Source organism: Microtus oregoni, unplaced genomic scaffold, assembly GCF_018167655.1.
Source record: "Microtus oregoni isolate MIOR12 unplaced genomic scaffold, Mior012 000060F_ref0000265, whole genome shotgun sequence".
NCBI classification, from domain to species: Eukaryota; Metazoa; Chordata; class Mammalia; order Rodentia; family Cricetidae; genus Microtus; species Microtus oregoni.
This window is the reverse complement of record NW_024543870.1, coordinates 11,117,995-11,136,881: the sequence shown is the minus strand read 5'-3', so window position 1 is coordinate 11,136,881 and position 18,887 is coordinate 11,117,995. Positions and strand designations below refer to the sequence as shown.

Sequence of the window (18,887 nt, the reverse complement as noted above, 5' to 3'; positions counted from 1 at the left end):
AGGACCAGTGGTCCCGGGTGCATATAGCTCTTTCTAACATCCATGTCCAGCCTGTCAGCACAGAAACCAATGTTACTAATAGAAAATATCATCTAAAACTTGTTGAGTGCTGACCAAAGAGCCAAAGGGGTTATCTCTTCACCTCTGAGAAACTCTGGGCCTTGGGTGGTCCCATTAACCTGGGCAAAGCCACATACCCTTATATAGTGCCAGGGAAGACGTTCAGAGACTGGCAGCCTGGCCCCACAGCCTGCACTCGCGGCTGCTAGTAAACTATAGGACCAGTACGGTTGTCCCCTGCCCCTGCCTCTCCCTGTGGCCCAGGCTGGCCTGCAGCTCATTATGCAAGCCAGGCTAGCTGCTACCTCACAGCAACCCTCTGCCTCTCCTAGGGCTGCATGACAGGTGCAGACTACCACGGTCAGCTCGGGATGTGTTCTTAAAGATCAACAACAGGCAACTTTTTAAATGGCTGCTTTTGCAGTTTATCAGGTCCATAGACCCTAAATAAATAAGCTTGGCTTTGGGCCTGTCTCTCAGGGGAGGAGTCCAAGCAGGCTCTAAAGATGTGGCCCCCGTCCCAGATGCAAAGAGACTGCCAGGCAATATTTTTCTATCTGTACAGAATCAACTGTAAAAGTGTATTTCAGCTGGCAAAATTACTTCCCAGCAGGCAAAGCTTTGCTGAGAACAGCACCTCCTTCACAGAGAAACCCAAATCCCAGACCCAAAATTTCCCTCTCAAGTCAAACCGGATCCTGCACGTTTGTTGCTGTTTTTCCTGCTGGTTTAACAGTTTTGGGTCCTGGTTTAGGAAGGAGTTTCCACTACTCTATGGGAGGACAAATCATTTCTAAACAGATATGAGTGCTTCCAAGGGATTTGTGCTCGGTGATAAAAAACGCTTCTCCATTCAGCAAGCGTTCTTGAGTGTCAGCTCAGCATGGGGAAGCCCTTGTAATGGTTGGCACTACTCAAAGCTTAAACTTGGCTGCATGCTTCCTGCACAGGAGTGTTGAGGCCTCAAGAGTGAAAACTCTTGCAGATAATGAGGCGATGGCTTTGAAGGTCTCTTTCAGCTGCTGGTTCTCTCACATGCTGAGCTGCAGGGCTGACGGGGAATGGAATGAGGCCAGTTCCTGTGATCAAGAGAATGATAAACCTAAACCCAAATAGAAAACCTGTTTATACTGAAAAATGCAGGCAGCTCTCCTTAGCTGTGGGTTCTACATCTGTGGATGCTACCAAACATAGATCAGAGATATTTGAGGAAGTAATTATACCTGCCCCAAAGAAGAGCAGGCTTTGTTTCCTTCTTATACCCTAAACAATAGAGCATGACCACTGTTTGCACAGAATACACACTCTGGTGAGCCTTATAAGTTATGTAGGGAGGATATGGCACACACAGGACAGTGTGCACAGTTTAGACAAATACCATGCTGTTTTATATAAGGGGCTTGAGCCTTATAAAAATGGGTCTTGGTATCTACAAGGCTCCTAGAATCAACCTCTTGGAACTACTGAAGGATGACTAGGAATAATTAAGATGAAGCTGAGTATGTAACTCAGTTGTAGATTGCTTAGTATACATAAGGCCCTGTTTTCTGATGCCCAACACAGTATAAAACCAGGCATGCTGGTGCACACCTGTAATCACTTGGGAGGTAGAGGGGAAGATCCTAAATTCAAGGTCATTTTTGTAATTAGAGTTTCTCTCCTGCCCACCAGCTTCCAATATTGCTTACTTAATATTACTTACAGATGCTTAGCCCATGACTAAGGCTTATTATTAGCTAACGCTTACATTTAAATTCTGCTCTTCTCCTGTATCTCTGCTTGGATCTCCTGCCTGACTCTATCCTGCCTTGCCATAGGCCAAAGCAGCTTTATTTATCAACCAATGAGAGCAACACATATCATAGCATACAGAAAGACATCCCACAGCATTTCCCCTCTTCTGGCTAACCAAAAATTGAGGTTTTCATTGTAGCATAGTAAATGCATACAGAAAGACATCCCACAACACATTCTCAGCTACATACTGAGTTTGAGGCCAGGTTTGCCTTCAGAAGACAAACAAAAAGAATCAATCTGCCTTCAAACCTAACTTGTAGGATCCAGAGGCATTCATGACTCAATGAACTAGATGTCATCTTGGTCTACATAGTGAGCTCCAGGTCAACCAGGGCAGGTTAGGCTACATAGTGAGACCCTGTCCTAATAACAGTTCTCCTCACCATTATCATGAAACAAAGGGGAGGTAGTTAGAGTCCAGGGAGTGGATACAAATCAGGGACACTTGGTGCAACTGAAAGCAAGTCTCAGAGCCTCTGTGGGCCTGTTTCCTTTTCTGTAAAAGGGGCTATAAAGCCTTTTGAACTCTGACAGCCTAAATTAACACACATAGGGTTGGGACCAGGGATGGCTTTGAGAGCTGGGGCTGCTGAAGTGTGCACTGTTATTTATAGCCCCGCCACGCTGGGACGGAGCTTCAGTCCTGACCCACAGAAGCACATCTGACAAATGATTTATTACAGCAATTGGCGTTCGTACTTACTCATCCTTTATCCGTTCCCGCTGACGGCACAAGGGAACACGCGTGAAGCCTTGCCCTACTGGCAGGCCTCAACACAGCTCAATTTGGTCCAGTGTCGGGCTGTCCTGTCTGTTCATGGAACAGCTATCTCTGTGGAGGTCTCAGTAAGAAAGCACATTGAGCCAAGACTTGGGAAGAAGTGTACAGCCAAGGCACCAACATGGGAGCTGCAGCAGACAGGGGGGAATACAGACAGCCATCGCTACTCTAGATTTGCAGGGAGGAATGGGCACGTGGTTTAGACCAGGATTCCGGGCAGGAGCAGCCATCACAAACAGACATAGCCACTAAGAAAAGCAAGACAGGGCTTGGAAGCAGCAGGCAGAGTAAATACCCACCTTTTCCTCTTGCTTGCCTTCTGATGCCCAGCCAGTACCTCCCCCATCAACCACATCTCCAGAAGCCAGAGAGCAAGACAGCAGACCCCAGAGAAGAGAGACTCGCTCTGCTCAGTGGACCTCAACCTTCTTAATGCTGCAACCCTTTACTACAGTACCATATGTTCGGGTGACCCTAAACCATAAAATTATTTATTTGCTACTTCATGACTGTAATTTTGCTATTGCTCCCTTTTAGTTTCTGTCTTAGAGAAGCCGTAGACCTTGGATTTGAACAGCCTGAGTTAGGATCTCAACCATGTCCCTAACCTGATCGTATTTCTGGTTTTCTCTGGCTTGTAAAATCACAGAGAGTCTGGGGTGGTGGTATACACCTTGTAATCTCAGCTCTCAGGGAACCGAGACAGGAAGAGTACCACAACCATCCCAGTCTACTGAGAGTTCCAGGCCAGCCAAGCCACACAGCGAGACTCCGTTTCAAAAATAATCAAACAAAAAATAAAGGAAGTGAAGATAAACAGGCTACACACACACACACACAGCCTACTGAATCAATTTTGTGTTGCTTGTACATGCATGTGTTTAAGGATGGCCACTTAGGATTGAACAACATATCAGGGAACTAACTCCTGGGGAAATTGGTTGTCTCTCAGCAGCGATTTAACGACCTGTAATGCTTTATCCTAGTGGAAAGGCCTTGTAAAATTTCCCCACTGACACTGGCGCATCAGCTGGTGTCGTTATGCAGGTCTTGTGTAGTCAACCGCATTGTGATTCCATGCATACAGCTTCCGTGTCTAGAGAACTATCTCAGGCAGGAGTCCTGGTCCTCTGACTCTCACAGTCTCTCCAGCCCCCTCTTCCATGCTGTCCTCTGAGCCCTAGATATATATAAGGGTTGTGTTGTAGCTGTATCAGTTGGAGACAGGCACCCACAGTGAGCTGTTCTTTCTATTTTGACTAGCTATGGCTCTCTGTAATGGTCTCTATTGATGTGAAAAGAAACTTCCGAGATGAGAGATGAGAGCCACACTTACCTGTAGATGTCAGGACTGGTGTTTAGAACACAGTGAGGAAATACCCTGGCTTAGAAAAGTGGCTGTGGTCGGTTCTCCTCACTAGCTCTGCGTGGTTAGCTAGGCTTACAGCGTGAGGCGTGATTTCCTTCCTGTTCAGCAAGCCTTAAGTCCAGACAGACAGTTGTTGTCCACCAAGATGTGAGCACCACTATTTCACCTTTAGGGATACCTTGCCATGTTGTCATTGTGGTTCATGTGCTTTACAGCGGGTAGAACTGTTGATGGCCTTTCTCTTTTGGCATGTTGTGTTGCTCCTTCAGATACTATGAGAGCCACAGTCCTCAGGAAGGAGGCTCCGGGTCGCTCCTAGCTTCATTCTTCCAAGTCCTGTGTTCAGAGTGCACTACGGTCTCACTTTCGTGTTCTAGAAGATGCCAAGTGCAATGGCAGTAGCCTCTTGGACTCAAAGGGAGTTTCTCTTGCCAGGCACTGGGGTTTTTATTACATAGTCTATAGCTCTTGTGGGAAGCATTATCACTCCATTTATCACATACATATATGTGTTATGTATGTATTTTTAAGTAAGCTTCTAAAGCAATGTGCTTTCCTATAGCTTTTAAAAACATTCTTGGTGTTATTTCTTCCTTCTTCCTCTCCTGGCTCTCCCTAAGTATTCCCCTCCTTCCCCCATCACTAGTTAATCCCCTCAGCCACCAGATGCTGATGTCTCCACCTTACAGACAGGGAAGTGATATGTGTGTGTTGGGGGGGAGTAGAGTTTCCAAGGGTGTATAAAGTACTTCAAGTAGCAAAGCAAGGGTTCAGACCCCAGGACTGTCCCAGGTCTAAGTCCTTATGCCACCTAGGGCTATCAGAGGCAGTCCTGAGTGTGAAGCCTCCCCTCCAGGCTGAGCTTGTGTAAGTGCCCCACACGTGTTATGTCCTCTCTCCTCCCAACACGTCCCCCACCAGTGGCACCTACCTTCCCACCTAGCCAGCTGCTGGATCTAAATGTTTTCTGTCTGAGAGAGAAAACAGTATGTTGTTACCACCATCCTAGTTCCATCTGCCAAACTGGGAGAATCTGGAGAAGCCTGGCCAGCAGAAGGATGCCCAGGGGCTGGCATTGAGAAACTCAGTCTTTGAGGGGTTAAGAATCGAGAAATTCATTTGCTGTTCCAGTAAGTGTTTGCTCAGCCCCTCGCTATGATGACCTAGCCAGAGCAGGCGGATCAAGCCACAGGCACCTCGGTCCATCCCTACCTTCCAGTCCAGCCACACGCTCAGCTTCTCCAAAGCACCATGTCCTTTCCACAAAAGAGCCTGTTGCTCTCTTAACCAGGACTGCCACCTCCGCCTCTCGCCCAGCCCACCAAGCTCAGTGTTATCACCCCGAGCTTTGCCTGAAATCGAGCCTAGGCCAAAAGTCTTTGGCAACCCTGTGCTCTTCAGCTGGTGTTCCTCAGCTTCCCAGGCTTCTCTGTGCCCTGTTTTGGGTTTTGTGACTGACACTTCTCTCCCTCTAACAACAGTAGAGCTTATCAGTGTGTCTGCGGTGCCTAGCCCAATGCCCAGCACCCAGTAAGCGTTCTAAGCCTTTACTGACCACTGAAAAAGTGAGAGGTTGTCTGAGCCTGGGCCCTAATGGATAGATAAAATATTCACGGAGTGGAGAGGGAGGAAAGGGGTACAGCGTGAGCCAAAGCTCCAGGGTCTGTATGTGGAGCATGTCCGGGACTCACGGGAAGGCAGGCATGTGCTGGGGTGGGGACGTGGCTCATGTTAGGAGAGCCTGAACTCCAGGCCAGGGTGTCGAGTGGCAGTGTTCTTATCACCAAGCGCACTTCCTAGCCAAGAAGTTCAAGACTAGAGGGATGAGAATGGGGATCTACAGAGGCCAGCCTTCCCCTTTCCAGGTGGAGGGGTCCCTTCTTCCCACTCTGAGCAGCTCTCCTGGGCTTCCTGTGCAACCCAGTCCGTGACACCAGGGATTCAGACACCAGAAAGTGGAAGAGATCCTCCTAGCTGCAGAAGTACTGCCTGGAGTCAGGACCTGAGATAAATCAGGGAGCGGGAGAACAATCTAGAATTCTGGCTGCCCTGTCCCATTTTCTGTTACTAATAGCAATACCATAGCTGGGTATGGACAAAGAAAGGGTCTCATTTTGACTTGTGATTCTGAGTCAGAGTAGAGGAGACACATCTGGAGATGGGTCAGAGTAGAGGAGACACATCTGGAGATGGGTCAGAGTAGAGGGGACACATCTGGAGATGGGTCAGAGTAGAGGGGACACATCTGGAGACGGGTCAGAGTAGAGGGGACACATCTGGAGACGGGTCAGAGTAGAGGAGACACATCTGGAGACGGGTCAGAGTAGAGGGGACACATCTGGAGACGGGTCAGAGTAGAGGGGACACATCTGGAGATGGGTCAGAGTAGAGGGGACACATCTGGAGATGGGTCAGAGTAGAGGGGACACATCTGGAGAAGGGTCAGAGTAGAGGAGACACATCTGGAGATGGGTCAGAGTAGAGGAGACACATCTGGAGATGGGTCAGAGTAGAGGGGACACATCTGGAGATGGGTCAGAGTAGAGGGGACACATCTGGAGATGGGTCAGAGTAGAGGGGACACATCTGGAGACGGTCTTCTTGCTGTCAGAGCCCTGAGGCAGCATGAGACATCGCATAGTGACAGACAGGTGATGTTCAATAGACCCACTGGACCTGCTGTCATAACACGCCCACTCTTTGTTTGTTAGAGACAGGATCTCTCTACAAAGCTCTATCTGTCCTGGAGCTCACTATGTAGACCAGTCTGACCTGAAACTCACAGAGATCTGCCTGCCTCTGCCTCCTAAAAGCTGGGATTAACAGCATCTGCCCTCCACGCCCAGTCATCCTTTCTTTTTTAAACTGTATTTATTTCTATCTTATGTGTATGAGTGTTTTGCTTGAAAGTATGTATGTACACCATATGTGTGCCTGGTGTCTGTGGAGGTAATAAGGAGGAGTCCGATCCCTCGGAACTGGAATTATGGAGAGTTGTGAGCCACCATGTGGGTGCTGGGAACCAAACCCAGGTTCTCTACAGGGGCAGCAAGTGCTCTTTTATCTGCTGAGCCGTCTCCCCAGCCCAGCACATCCACGTTAACGCATTTACCCATTATTACTGGGACAGAGATTCACAAGGAGAGGAGCTAATCACCTCATAAAAGTCCTGCCTGTCCCACCTCTTAACGTCTTACACGGAGATTCAGTTTCAGCAGGAGACAAACCATTATCAAAGCACAGAGCTGGCTAAGAGTGTGCACTCTGCAGCTGGACGAACGGGGCTTGGGGGTCCAGCTTCCTCTCCTGACCTTGGCTTAGACTCTTTAGCCCCTCTGACCCCGTCCACTCATCTGTAACAGTGCTTTGTGACATGGAGTGGCTGCAAGCACAAAGTGAATCGGTGAGTGCAGAACACTGTTCACAGTGCCGGTTCCTGGTTCTCAGGATGTGCTGGCAGCTACGGCACTACAGAGAACTCTGTGAGTCCTATACACTGTGAACTACACAGTAAGAGTTTAGTATATGTTACTAATATTACTATATTATAATTATTATTTAGCATATCATAAATGTATCATATTATATTACAGTTAATATCGTAATATTAATATATTAGGAGCAAGAAGAGTTAAGGCAAATAACAATGCTATTCTTTTTTTTATATTTATTTATTATGTATACAATATTCTGTTTGTGTGTCTGCCTGCAGGCCAGAAGAGGGCATCAGATCTCATTTTAGATGGTTGTGAGCCACCATGTGGTTGCTGGGAATTGAACTCAGGACCTTTGGAAGAGCAGGCAATACTCTTAACCCCTGAGCCATCTCTCCAGCCCCCAACAATGCTATTCTTTATCTTGGTCTTAGGATAAGACACTCCACTCTCTTAATTCATTCTCTCCACAACCCGCCCCCTTTCAGTAAAGGTAAAGTCTCGGAGAGATTGAGTGACTTACGCAGGGACAAAATGCTGGTTTAAGAAGAGCCGAGTAGCATCCTCAGATCTCAGACCTTCTTAGAGGGCTTAACCCTCAGAATGACCCATTTGGTGCAGTCCTTGTCAGCTCTAACTTATCCTTTGGAAAAGCACTTCTCACTGTGCCTCAGTCTTCTCAGTGATAAAGCTAGTGGGGAGGGATGTAACAGTCAGAGTAAGTACTGACAACTGCTGTAACAAACAGTCCTCTCATCTCATCGGCGACAACATTGTGGGCCAGTAATATTGGAGGGCTTTGTGCGGTTATTCTGGGCCCTATCTCGACTCAGTCTCCTCCAGGATTGCCTCATCAATCTCCCCTGGTTCCTACACCATTAGTCATTAGATGGGAGAAAAGGAGAACACAGAAGGTACACTGCACTGAACCATCGTAGCCGACGGTAACGAGCCTCACATCCATCCTCATTCCATTAGAAGAGCCAGTGATGAAGCCCTATTAGGTACGAGGGACTAGGAAAACAGTCCAGGCGTGCCTCACAAGAGATCATACTCCAAGCCCCTGTGCCCTGAGACATCCCCGCCTCAGGTATGCGACAGCTTCCATGATCTTCGTTGGCTCCCCTAGAGCAGAGTCTGGTCCTGTTCACAGCCTAGACCCTCCTCCCTGGGCTCTGCAATTCCTCCCTCCCAGCAGGAAGCCTCCTTGAGGGTGGGTGGCTGGTGAGATAATGATCTTACCACGCTTATTGCCTCTTGGAAGGTAGGTGCTGGAAGAAAACCAAGTCCGCTCTGATTTTTCTCCCTGTTCCCTTCACATTTTTTCCCAGGATAAATTTAACCAGTGGAGCCCAGGCTGCCAACTTCTTGTTCTCTGAGTCCATGTCAGAGCTCTTGTCGTGGACGCAGCCTTGGGCTGCACACGAAGGCTGCAGGACCGCAGGCCTGATCCTTGCCCTCCCCCAAACACCCGTGATTCGTCCCCACTCCCCCTGTCCAGTTGCTAGGAGTACATCTCGGTGACAGAGACCTTGAATCCTGCAGTGATGTAAGAATGTAGAATTTAGAAGAACTCTAGGACTTTGCACTAGGGTGCCCTGCTTCCTTAACAGCCAGCTGAAGACAGATGGTTCAGAGATTCCAAGTCATAGACCCAGAAGTCATCAGCATCCTGACTCAAGCAAGTTACCTGTTCATCTTCCTCATCTGTAAAATGGGTCAACAGTCATGCATTATTCATGAGTTAGCCGAGGTGTTCTGCATGTATTTCTGGGGCTTTATAAATAGTGGGTGCTGAGATGGCCGTGGTCTCTCTGATCTACATACCATGGTCTGTCTAATCTACACACCATGGTCTGTCTGATCTATACAGCGTGGTCTGTCTGATCTACACACCCTCAAGGCAGCCTGAAAGCCATGGGTGTCTGAAATCTTCTGTTCATTTCAAACACTTCTTTGAGATATCCCTGGAGGTCTCCTTGAAGATCCAGGCTCTTGGGTCTCGCCATAGATAGAGAACTGTTTCCCTTTCTGCAGTCCGTTCCATCATCCCCCTGCTGCTGCTGGATTCACTTTGCTCTGCTTTGACCTAAATAGAACTCTCCACTGCTACCCAGACATTACTGACCGGAGTTAAAGATGGTCTCGTTCCCCACACATTTTCTTGACCTCCAAGCCTTCCTTCCTTCCTGCGCAGTGGCTGTTCTTCATTCAGCATCCCCTTGGGTCACTGTCAGTCTCTGGAGAACTCTGGCGTCTTCCCTCACTCTGTCCCTTCAACTGCAGAACCCACGGGCAACACCTCGCATCAGGCACCCCCGAGAATGCTTCCGCTGAATGGTTCTCAGCCTTACTTGGTGGCGGGTTCAGCACTCGTCTTGCCCAGGCACGGGTGGGGGCAGAAGCCTGCTGCCTGAACTTTCCTGTACTGGTGACAAAAGCCCCTGGCCTGAGCTTCCCTGTCTGCAGAGTGGGGACAGTTAGGGTAGGCATCTCAAGGGGACATGGGTGGCCCAGAAGGTGTGATTCCATGTAGAAACAATGCACAAGGGTACACACGAGCCAAGAGGAGCCAACCTAGATGGGGAAGGACCAAGACTGTCAGCTGTGGAAGCTGTTGTCCCAGGGCTAGCATGGGCAGGCCAAGGGAGAAAAGCTGACGCTGCCCTGTCAGCCCTCGGCCTGTGTGGAAGCTAAGCCACTGCTGAAGGCTGAGCAGACTGAACACCCCATTCTTTCTGCTCTCCTGTGGGTTCTTCCTTTGGATGAACCCACCTAAAGGCAGAGCAGACTGCTTGGGAAAAGCGGCAAGAGACAGGCTCCCTGGGCAGAGAAAGACAGTGTCCAGCAGACAAGATATCTGCTGTGGGATTTTAGTGGCGCTCAGAGTCGGTCTCAGCGAATACTCACCTGCTACTGCTAGCAGAGCTTTGACAGGACAGGAGCACCCCATCTTTATAGACTTGAAGCTGACATTTTGAGGGCTAGGAACCTCACAGGGGATGACTGTAGAATCCAGACTCATTTCTGCCTGAGTCCGGAGTTCCCCAAAGGCAGCCAAAGCAGCAGCCAGCATTTCACCACGCCTTCCTCCCACACCTGTGATCCTCCAGCTCCCATCCACTCAGGCTGACGCTTCCTTCTCCCGCCTCAACCATTGCATTCAGAGGAAGAAGCCAGCACTGAGCGAGCACAGCTTCAGCTTCACACCTAGAACTTTCTGGGCCCTTTCATTTCCATCACTTCACTGAATCCTGACATCAGGAACCCTCTTCCCAGCAGTGGGGTTTTTCCCAGGGAGATTACACTCTGCTGGTGTTAGAGCCTGGCCTGTGGTAGGCAGAGCCATATCAGGAGAAGTGCCCTTCCTTGATTTAGAGTTCAAACGGTCAGTGCAATTCCAACCCCACGTCCAGCACTTACGAGCTGCCAGACCACAGGCAACTCCCTCCCCTGTCATAGGCATCTGCCAATTGGGGTGTGAACACCACCCTTCTGTGTGGGCACCGACTGAGTCAGTGGGAAGAATGGAATGCGATCGCTCCTATAAGCCCCCAGCTTGCCATACGGCACCCAACAACCAGAGCTGAGGAGCAAAAGACAAAGCAAAGGACTTGGGCAGATCTAGCGTTGAGTTTCCAGTAGGAAATCCTAGGTGAGTCATTCAACCTTGCAGAGCCTTGGAAAATATGAAAATCACTTCCTTCTGCCATGGGATGGAGGCAAGGGTAGAATGAGGTGAGGCATCAGGAAATACTTTTCTCAGTTCCCATGTAAATATATTTCTTCTGCAAATAACCATGGCCAACACTAGTATATGTTTCATGGGCCCAGGGATGTTCTAGAACATGGCCATGTATTTTCAATTCTCATTGCAATCTATAGAGCAGAACTGTTCTATTGCTGCCCCTCAAGATGCAGCCACTGGGTCTCAGACAGATTAAATGACTGGTCCACAGTTACATGAGTCATGCATTGAGCCCAGGTAGGTTAAAGCTGAGCCCCGTGATACCCAAGCAAATAGAACTAAAGAAGCCTGGGGCCAGTTGTGGTCAGCTGTAGTTCAAGCTTTCATAAACATAGAACTCGTGGGGAGAGAGGTTTTCAGAGGTGGTTCAGTGGGTAGAGTACTTGCTGCTCAAACCTAAGAGCCTGGGTTCCATCCCCAGCACTCATACGTGCATAGTCCCAGTGCTGGAGAGATGGAGATGGGGCTTTCCAAGGTCTCACTAACTAACTCATCTAGCTAACCAGAGAGGTCTCACTAACTAGCCCGTCTAGCCAACCAGAGAGGTCTCATTAACTAGCCTGTCTAGCCAACCAGAGAGGTCTCATTAACTAGCCTGTCTAGCCAACTGGAGAGCCCCAGGTTTACTGAGAAAGTCTCAAAGATAAGGTAGAAGGCAATCAGAGAAGACACCTGATGTTGACCTCAAGCTATACACATGCATAGACCATTGCATTCACATTCATAGGGATACACATACACACACACACACACACACACACACACACACACACACCTTGTAGGAAGATTATTTTAAAAGGAGATTCTTAGTTCTCACCAAGAAAGATGCTGATTCTGTAGGTTCTAGGTTCGACCTTAGAGTCTGCCGTTGGAGTCCCCACATGAGTGCAGGAAGAACTATGGCAGGCATCTTACCAACCATCAGCTGCTTGATAACTGGCTGTCGAGCTCTAAAGAACCCTAAGAGTTCAGGCAGGAGAGCTCACAGACAGACCCATTTTCACCCCCGGCCTCCAGGTTTGCCAAGTACTACAAGATGGAGAACGGCAGCGAGTACCGCACCCTCCTGAAGGCTTTCGGCATCCGCTTCGATGTGCTGGTGTACGGGAACGTGAGTCCTGGGATCCAACGAAGGAGGGGACCAGGGGAGGTTTCCCATGCCTGCACTGGGGCCTTGAAGAGGCTCTCGGGACAGTGGCCTTCCACGGGCCAACTGGCCATATCCCCCATCAGCTCCCTATCCTATGCAGAGGGGAACTGTCTGACCCTCCACAAACCCTTCCGGCTCCACGGCCTCTCTCACAGGAGCCCAGGTTGAACCTCAGCCTTCACCCCTCCCTGCTGGTCCCTCTGTCTTCAGGCCTTGCTCTTTATCCGTACAGGCTGGCAAGTTCAATATCATCCCTACCATCATCAGCTCTGTGGCTGCCTTCACCTCCGTGGGAGTGGTAAGTTCAGTCTTCCCAGGCTCTTCCTGGGCTCTTCCCAGGCAGCCAGAGTCGGCCCAAGCGAGGCACAGGGCTATCAGACAGTTCAGCTAAGCCCTCCTTCTGGCCTCCAACACCTGCTGCTAAGCAGCTCTGATTTGGGCATCTCCCATCATTACCTCCCAAGGCTCGTGGGCTCCAGAGACTGCCTTCCTGTTTTCAGGTGGTTCTGTCTTATCAAAAATTCCCAGCAACCACACTGTGGCTCACAACTATCTGTAATAAGATCTGGGGCCCTCTTCGGGCCTACAGGCATACATGCAGGCGGAACACTGTATACATAATAATCTTTTTTAAAAAAAAAATTCATGCTTCTCACTATGAAGGGAGGGAGAGACTCCGTGTTTCCACAGTCCTGGGATGCCTTAGTGAGGAACAGAGTCACCAGGAAATGGGGGGACAAAGGCCCATCCCGAGGACTCCTCCCCTAACTCCCTGTTTCTTCCTTTCACGCCCTTTGTGCTTGTGATCCAAGGGTATTTCTCAGTTGAAGTAGTATGGGGCGGCAGGGCTGCGTCCCCCACACCCAGCCGCCCACATGGCTAGCTTATGCTCCGAAATAACAACACACAAACTGTATTCTTTTAATCACTCCTTGGCCCATTCTCTTCTAGGCTAATTCTCACATATTAATTTAGCCCATTCCTAATCATCTGTGTGTAGCACCCCAAGGTGCGCTTACCAGGGAGATTCTAGCCTAGTCCTGGGTCCCAGCTTCATCACGTGTGTCTGCCAGGGAGCAGGGCATGGCATCTCTCTCAGGCTCCTGAGAGGAAAGCTGTGAGACTGAGCTCACTTCCTCTTCCTCCCAGCGTCCTGTTCTGCCTACTCCTCCCACCTATCCTCTAACCAATAAAATGGGCCAGGGCAGTTCCTTTATTAGCCAATGACCTTCCTCCATCATTTCCCCTTTTTCGGTTTAAACAAAAAAAAAAAGGCTTTAACTTTAACATAGCAAAATTACATATAACAAAACAGTTATCAAGTAAAAGTTACAATAATCTTTATCATAACTAAGGAAAACTATAACTATAACTAACTATTCTTAACTCCATCAAAGACTCCAGAAAGATATAATATTACCTAAGTAAACAAGAACTAAGAAACTTCAAACTCTAGAAATGACAAAGACATCTCGCTGCCTGGACAGTCACCCAAAGTTCTTTTGTACCGTTGGGGCATCCATCTTCAGCCTTCAGGCCCATGCAATCCAGCAGACATTTCCATAAAGCAGGAAAATTCAAAGTCAGTTCAGTCACTATCTGTTGTGTCCTGCAGAATGTCTCGCAGACTCTTTCAAAATGAATCAGGAACCCCGAAAGATCATCTCACCTTAGGCAAGTTCAGTAGTCCTCTCTCTGCGGGTTCTCTGTGTCCAGTTTATGCAATAGTCCAGGCAAGAGCAGTTTCTTGCCCAAATGGCTATCAAAACTCCATAATGAGCCTCTTCGATGCCCATCTTCCTCTTGAAGTAGATTGGTGCTGCCAGGAGCAGAGTGTCTCATTGTCATGAAAAGTCCTCAGTTATTAAAACATTAAATGTCCTATTCTGTAATCTTTGAAAGATATGAAGAATGTCTATCTAACTGAAATACATCTCTATATATCTAGAAAATCTAACTAACATGACTACAAGCTTTACTATTATCGATGATTATCCATTAACAACCTATATTTCTTAATTATACAGTACATATTTAAATGAACTACACAATCACAATACCTTAATCAAAATCAGAAACACTTATACATATAACAAAATTGACCTTAAATCTCTATCAATAAAGCAAAATCTATACTATTGTAAATTATTCATACCTATATCATATCCCCCTTTAAATGTAAAAGAACATTTATAAACATTTTTTGGGAATATGGGCGCAGTTATTTCTCTCCAAACTGCTTCCTGCTGAATGGGGGCGTCGTTAATTAGGTCTTTCATGGTATAACCTGTGTGCTAGTTTCATCTCAGTTGGCAGTTGAGCGAAGCAATTTTCTGAAGGCGTGCACAGGAACCATTCAGGAGGACGTGGTCCATCATACCAAATCGGAATAGAAGAAATGAACAGCGTCTCATCCTCTGTGAAAACAAAATAAGAAACTCTTTTCCAAAGTATCATATCCTTAGATCCAAATTCAAGATATCTATGTTGGATTAGTTCAGCAGTATTTATAAATAAATATCTTTTAGGAGCTGTTGCTCCTTCCTCAGCATTCAAACAATTCAAAGAGAGCACAATAGCATACAGTATCAAGATTCTCTGTGTATTTTCCATCTTTGTGCAGCTTTGTTTTAACCTCTATTTTGTTTATTTTTACTTTTAACTCTTTGCTTTTTGAGACAGGTTCTCTGTATCTTTGACCTGAAGTAACTCTGTAAACCAGGCTGTCTTTGAACTCTCAGAGATCCGCCTGTCTCTGCCTCCCAGGCATTCGGGATTAAAGGTGTACACTACTACACCTTGAACTCACAGAGATCTGTTTGTCTCTGCCTTCTAGGCACTGGGATTAAAGGCGTGTGCTACCACACACACAACTTTCTTCCTTTTTTTTTTGTTACTTTAAGAACTTTAAATTTTAGTCTGCATATATTTTTAACACACTTCAAACCATTTAGAAATTTTCTTTTTCTTTGAATCTCTCTTTACTATATATCTCTCTTTTTCTGACCACACGAGCCTTTAAATTACTGAGCAATATGGGTAGGATTAAAGGCGTGGCTTTGCCAGCTAGATCCAGTCCATTCCTTAGCTTTCCAGCCTCATGGCTGAGGTACTGGCTGTAGCCAGCAAGCGAGCTTCAGCAGCCTGTGTTTGCAAACCGCAGGGACCGCCTGCGTAAAAGAGTCAGAGTTTGTCCTGGCAGGACAGCCCAGAAAGCCGGCATTTTTAAATGGCGCAGCTTTTTTCCTGCTATGGCTGAAAACCGAAAAGCATGCGTTCAGCTTTAACCGTTTAAGTGTTTCGTGGCAGGACCTCTTAATGAGCTGCAGGCTTTTGCAGCTAAAGCTGAGTCAGGAAGCCTCTCTTAGATGACGCGCCCGCTTGCCTCTAGCAAGCAGAGCAGACCCGAGAACACAGCGAGTCAAGTTGCCATCAAACAAATCGTAGCACTTTACTCCAAATGCTCTATTCAAAAGCTCTGTCTCCCGCAGGAGCCAGACAGAGATCGCAATGGCGGCACAGCCCCAGGAAGTTGCGATTTAAAATGACAAAGTGGTTTTTCTGCTACTGTTGCTGAATCAGGAAATCTCTCTACAGCACGACACCAACAAACAGCAAAAATCTGTGTTAAACTCTCGCTCCCTTATTTTTAAGCCTTCTCAGGTTTTTTAAGTGGGTTTAGTTGTCCACACGTCTGGGCGCCAACTGTAGTAATATGGGGCGGCAGGGCTGCGTCCCCCACACCCAGCCGCCCACATGGCTAGCTTATGCTCCGAAATAACAACACACAAACTGTATTCTTTTAATCACTCCTTGGCCCATTCTCTTCTAGGCTAATTCTCACATATTAATTTAGCCCATTCCTAATCATCTGTGTGTAGCACCCCAAGGTGCGCTTACCAGGGAGATTCTAGCCTAGTCCTGGGTCCCAGCTTCATCACGTGTGTCTGCCAGGGAGCAGGGCATGGCATCTCTCTCAGGCTCCTGAGAGGAAAGCTGTGAGACTGAGCTCACTTCCTCTTCCTCCCAGCGTCCTGTTCTGCCTACTCCTCCCACCTATCCTCTAACCAATAAAATGGGCCAGGGCAGTTCCTTTATTAGCCAATGACCTTCCTCCATCACTCAGTAGCTAGAAAGATGGGCCATAGAGGACCCTGAAGAGCCTCTGGGAATATTCTGAGAGCTGTACAGTCGAGTCGTCTTCTGTAGATCGTCCTAACCAAGAACTGCTGCACAGGAATTATTCGAGCCCTGCCAATCTCCGAGCTGCTGCTCGAGCCTGTACTGCCTCTCTCTTTCTCCAGGGCACTGTCCTCTGTGACATCATCCTGCTCAATTTCCTCAAAGGGGCTGATCACTACAAAGCCAGGAAGTTTGAGGAGGTGAGTCGGGGAAGAGACTGAAAAGCAAAGGACCCCGGGCTCTCAATGGCAGAAGTTCAGTGGGCCATTAGTATGCAGGGGTCCGAGAGAGGGTTGGGCCAGGCAACCCCACCCCACCCCGGCTTCTGATTCTGTCAAATGGGTCCCATTGGAAGATCCTGCCCGACGTCAGACGTGACTGACTCTTGTGTTTGCAGGTGAACGAGACAACACTGAAGGGCACCACCTCTGCCAACCCAGTGTTCCCCGGCGACCAGGCCACTGTGGAAAAGCAGTCCACAGACTCAGGGGCCTACTCCATCGGCCGCTAGGGCCTCTTTCCAGGGTCCCACTCACCCGTAGGCTGCAGAACCTCCAACACGCCACTCTTTCTGGGCAGAAAGGGGTGGGATGGGGGGAGGAGACAGGCTCTCATTTCTGCTGCTCACCCCAAAGACCACAGCCAGGTACCCAGGCCCCCGTTCAGCAGACAGGTAGTGCTTCCCGCTAAGACCCGAGTCTCGTGTTTACCCCTTGCATGCCTCCCATCTGCTTCCCAGGGTCCTGGGACAGCAGAATCCATCCCTTTCCAAAGGATAGAGAAAATGGTTGCTATAGTTACGCCCATAGGGGCCTACAAGTACCAGGTGTTTCCATACACGTTATCTCATTGAGTCCTAAAATAATCCTATAGGGTGTGTTTCCATTCTTTGTTTTTGAAGAGAAGCAAGGGGTCAGGGAGACGGAGTCATTTGCCCCAGGCCATGCGGCCAGAAAGTAAGGGTTCGACCCAGGTCCTTTGCCCACAGCCTTAGGGGGAGAATCAGATCCCTGGTTATCTGCCCTTTGGGTCAGTTGCCCTTCCCTGACTTTCCCATGGCCAGGTCACCAGGGAGCTTTCTCAGGAATGCAGGCCCAACTTTAGGGGAGCCCAGTGAGATGGAGTATAAACTCTCACTTCTGACTGGGCCAAGTCCAGCTTCAGAAGGAAATAGGAGGTATGACTGCCAGTGAATTTTTCCTTGCCTCGCGTATCTCAAGCCCAAGCTGAGGAACAGGCCTTCCTTCTCCAGTTAGGCCCTCACACATCTGGACCCTCGTTCCAGAATCCAGATAGAACACACACACACACACACACACACACACACACACACACACACACACACGACAGCTGAGAAGTGGTTGCGGATCCTAGCGCCAGGCCCCAGTACATCAGCTGTCCTTGTCTAAAGCATTGTTGGGAAAGCCTCAGGTAGGGGCTCGGGATGTAGCTATGTAGGTAGTGTTTGTCTAGGATGTGCAAAGAAAGCCCTAGAACCCACGTCCAGCGCTATACACACCATATAGTGGTGCGCCCGTAATCCTAGCACTCAGGAGATGGAGAGAGGATGGAAGGTTCATGTGTGGCTGCACAGTAAGTTTGGGGTCAGCCTGGGACCCCTGAAACTGTCTCAGAAAAGAAGTGGGAGGCATAGTGAAATGCAATCCCTTCTTAGCTTCCAGCCAGGTCAGCCAGCCCTGTTCCACGTGATCCTAACTGGTGCTCGGTTAGGAGCTAACGGGGCCTCCGGAACCATCGTATCCAACCCTCTTGCTTACAGATCATCAACACTGAGGCCAGAAGTGGAAAAGGGCTTGCCTTGTGTCATCGTAGGGGCCAAGAGAGAGCTCTGGTGTCCTGTGCTCAGAGAAGGGTGCTATTGAGCAGAAGTCAAGTCCATCTTGTCTCCATTGGCTTAGATGTCCTTTCTGGGCTTTTAAAGAAAATGGGAGATGGAAAGGAAGTTCTAAATTGCACAGGGCAAAGTTAGAAGAAAAATCAAGGTTTGGGGAAGAAGCCCCTCAAGAGGCTTTTATGTTTTGATTTGGGTTTTTTGGTTGGTTGGTTGGTTGGTTGGTTGGTTGGTTGGTTGGTTGGTTTTTGATGAAAAGACTTTGCTGTGTATCCCTGAGTGGCCTCAACTTTACAGCCCTCCTCCTTCAATCTTTCCCCAGTTTTGGGATTTACAGGCAAGTGCCATCACGCAGCTGAGGAAATACAGAATTAGACATCAGAGAGGTTCAGCTAGTACGTGGACCTGTGGTACAAGTTTCCTTAGTGTTGGGGCCAGTCTCCTCTGGGAACATGGGCATGATGTGAGGTCTTAGCAGAGATAAGCATACATGTAGACAGAGGGCTGGCCCCTC

General features: G+C 48.4%; 1 protein-coding gene across 1 annotated transcript in view; it reads left to right on the top strand.

Annotated features, from left to right (window-relative positions):
• Nucleotides 1–17,101, top strand: part of LOC121439346 (P2X purinoceptor 3) — a 36,706-nt gene extending 19,605 nt beyond the window's left edge. The window contains exons 9-12 of the mRNA XM_041639848.1: nucleotides 12,207–12,300; nucleotides 12,572–12,637; nucleotides 16,644–16,721; nucleotides 16,919–17,101. Coding sequence (XP_041495782.1) covers nucleotides 12,207–12,300; nucleotides 12,572–12,637; nucleotides 16,644–16,721; nucleotides 16,919–17,032 — 352 coding nt within the window. The 3' untranslated portion in view covers nucleotides 17,033–17,101. The remainder of the gene's footprint in view (nucleotides 1–12,206; nucleotides 12,301–12,571; nucleotides 12,638–16,643; nucleotides 16,722–16,918) is intronic.
• The last annotated feature ends 1,786 nt before the right edge of the window (nucleotides 17,102–18,887 follow it).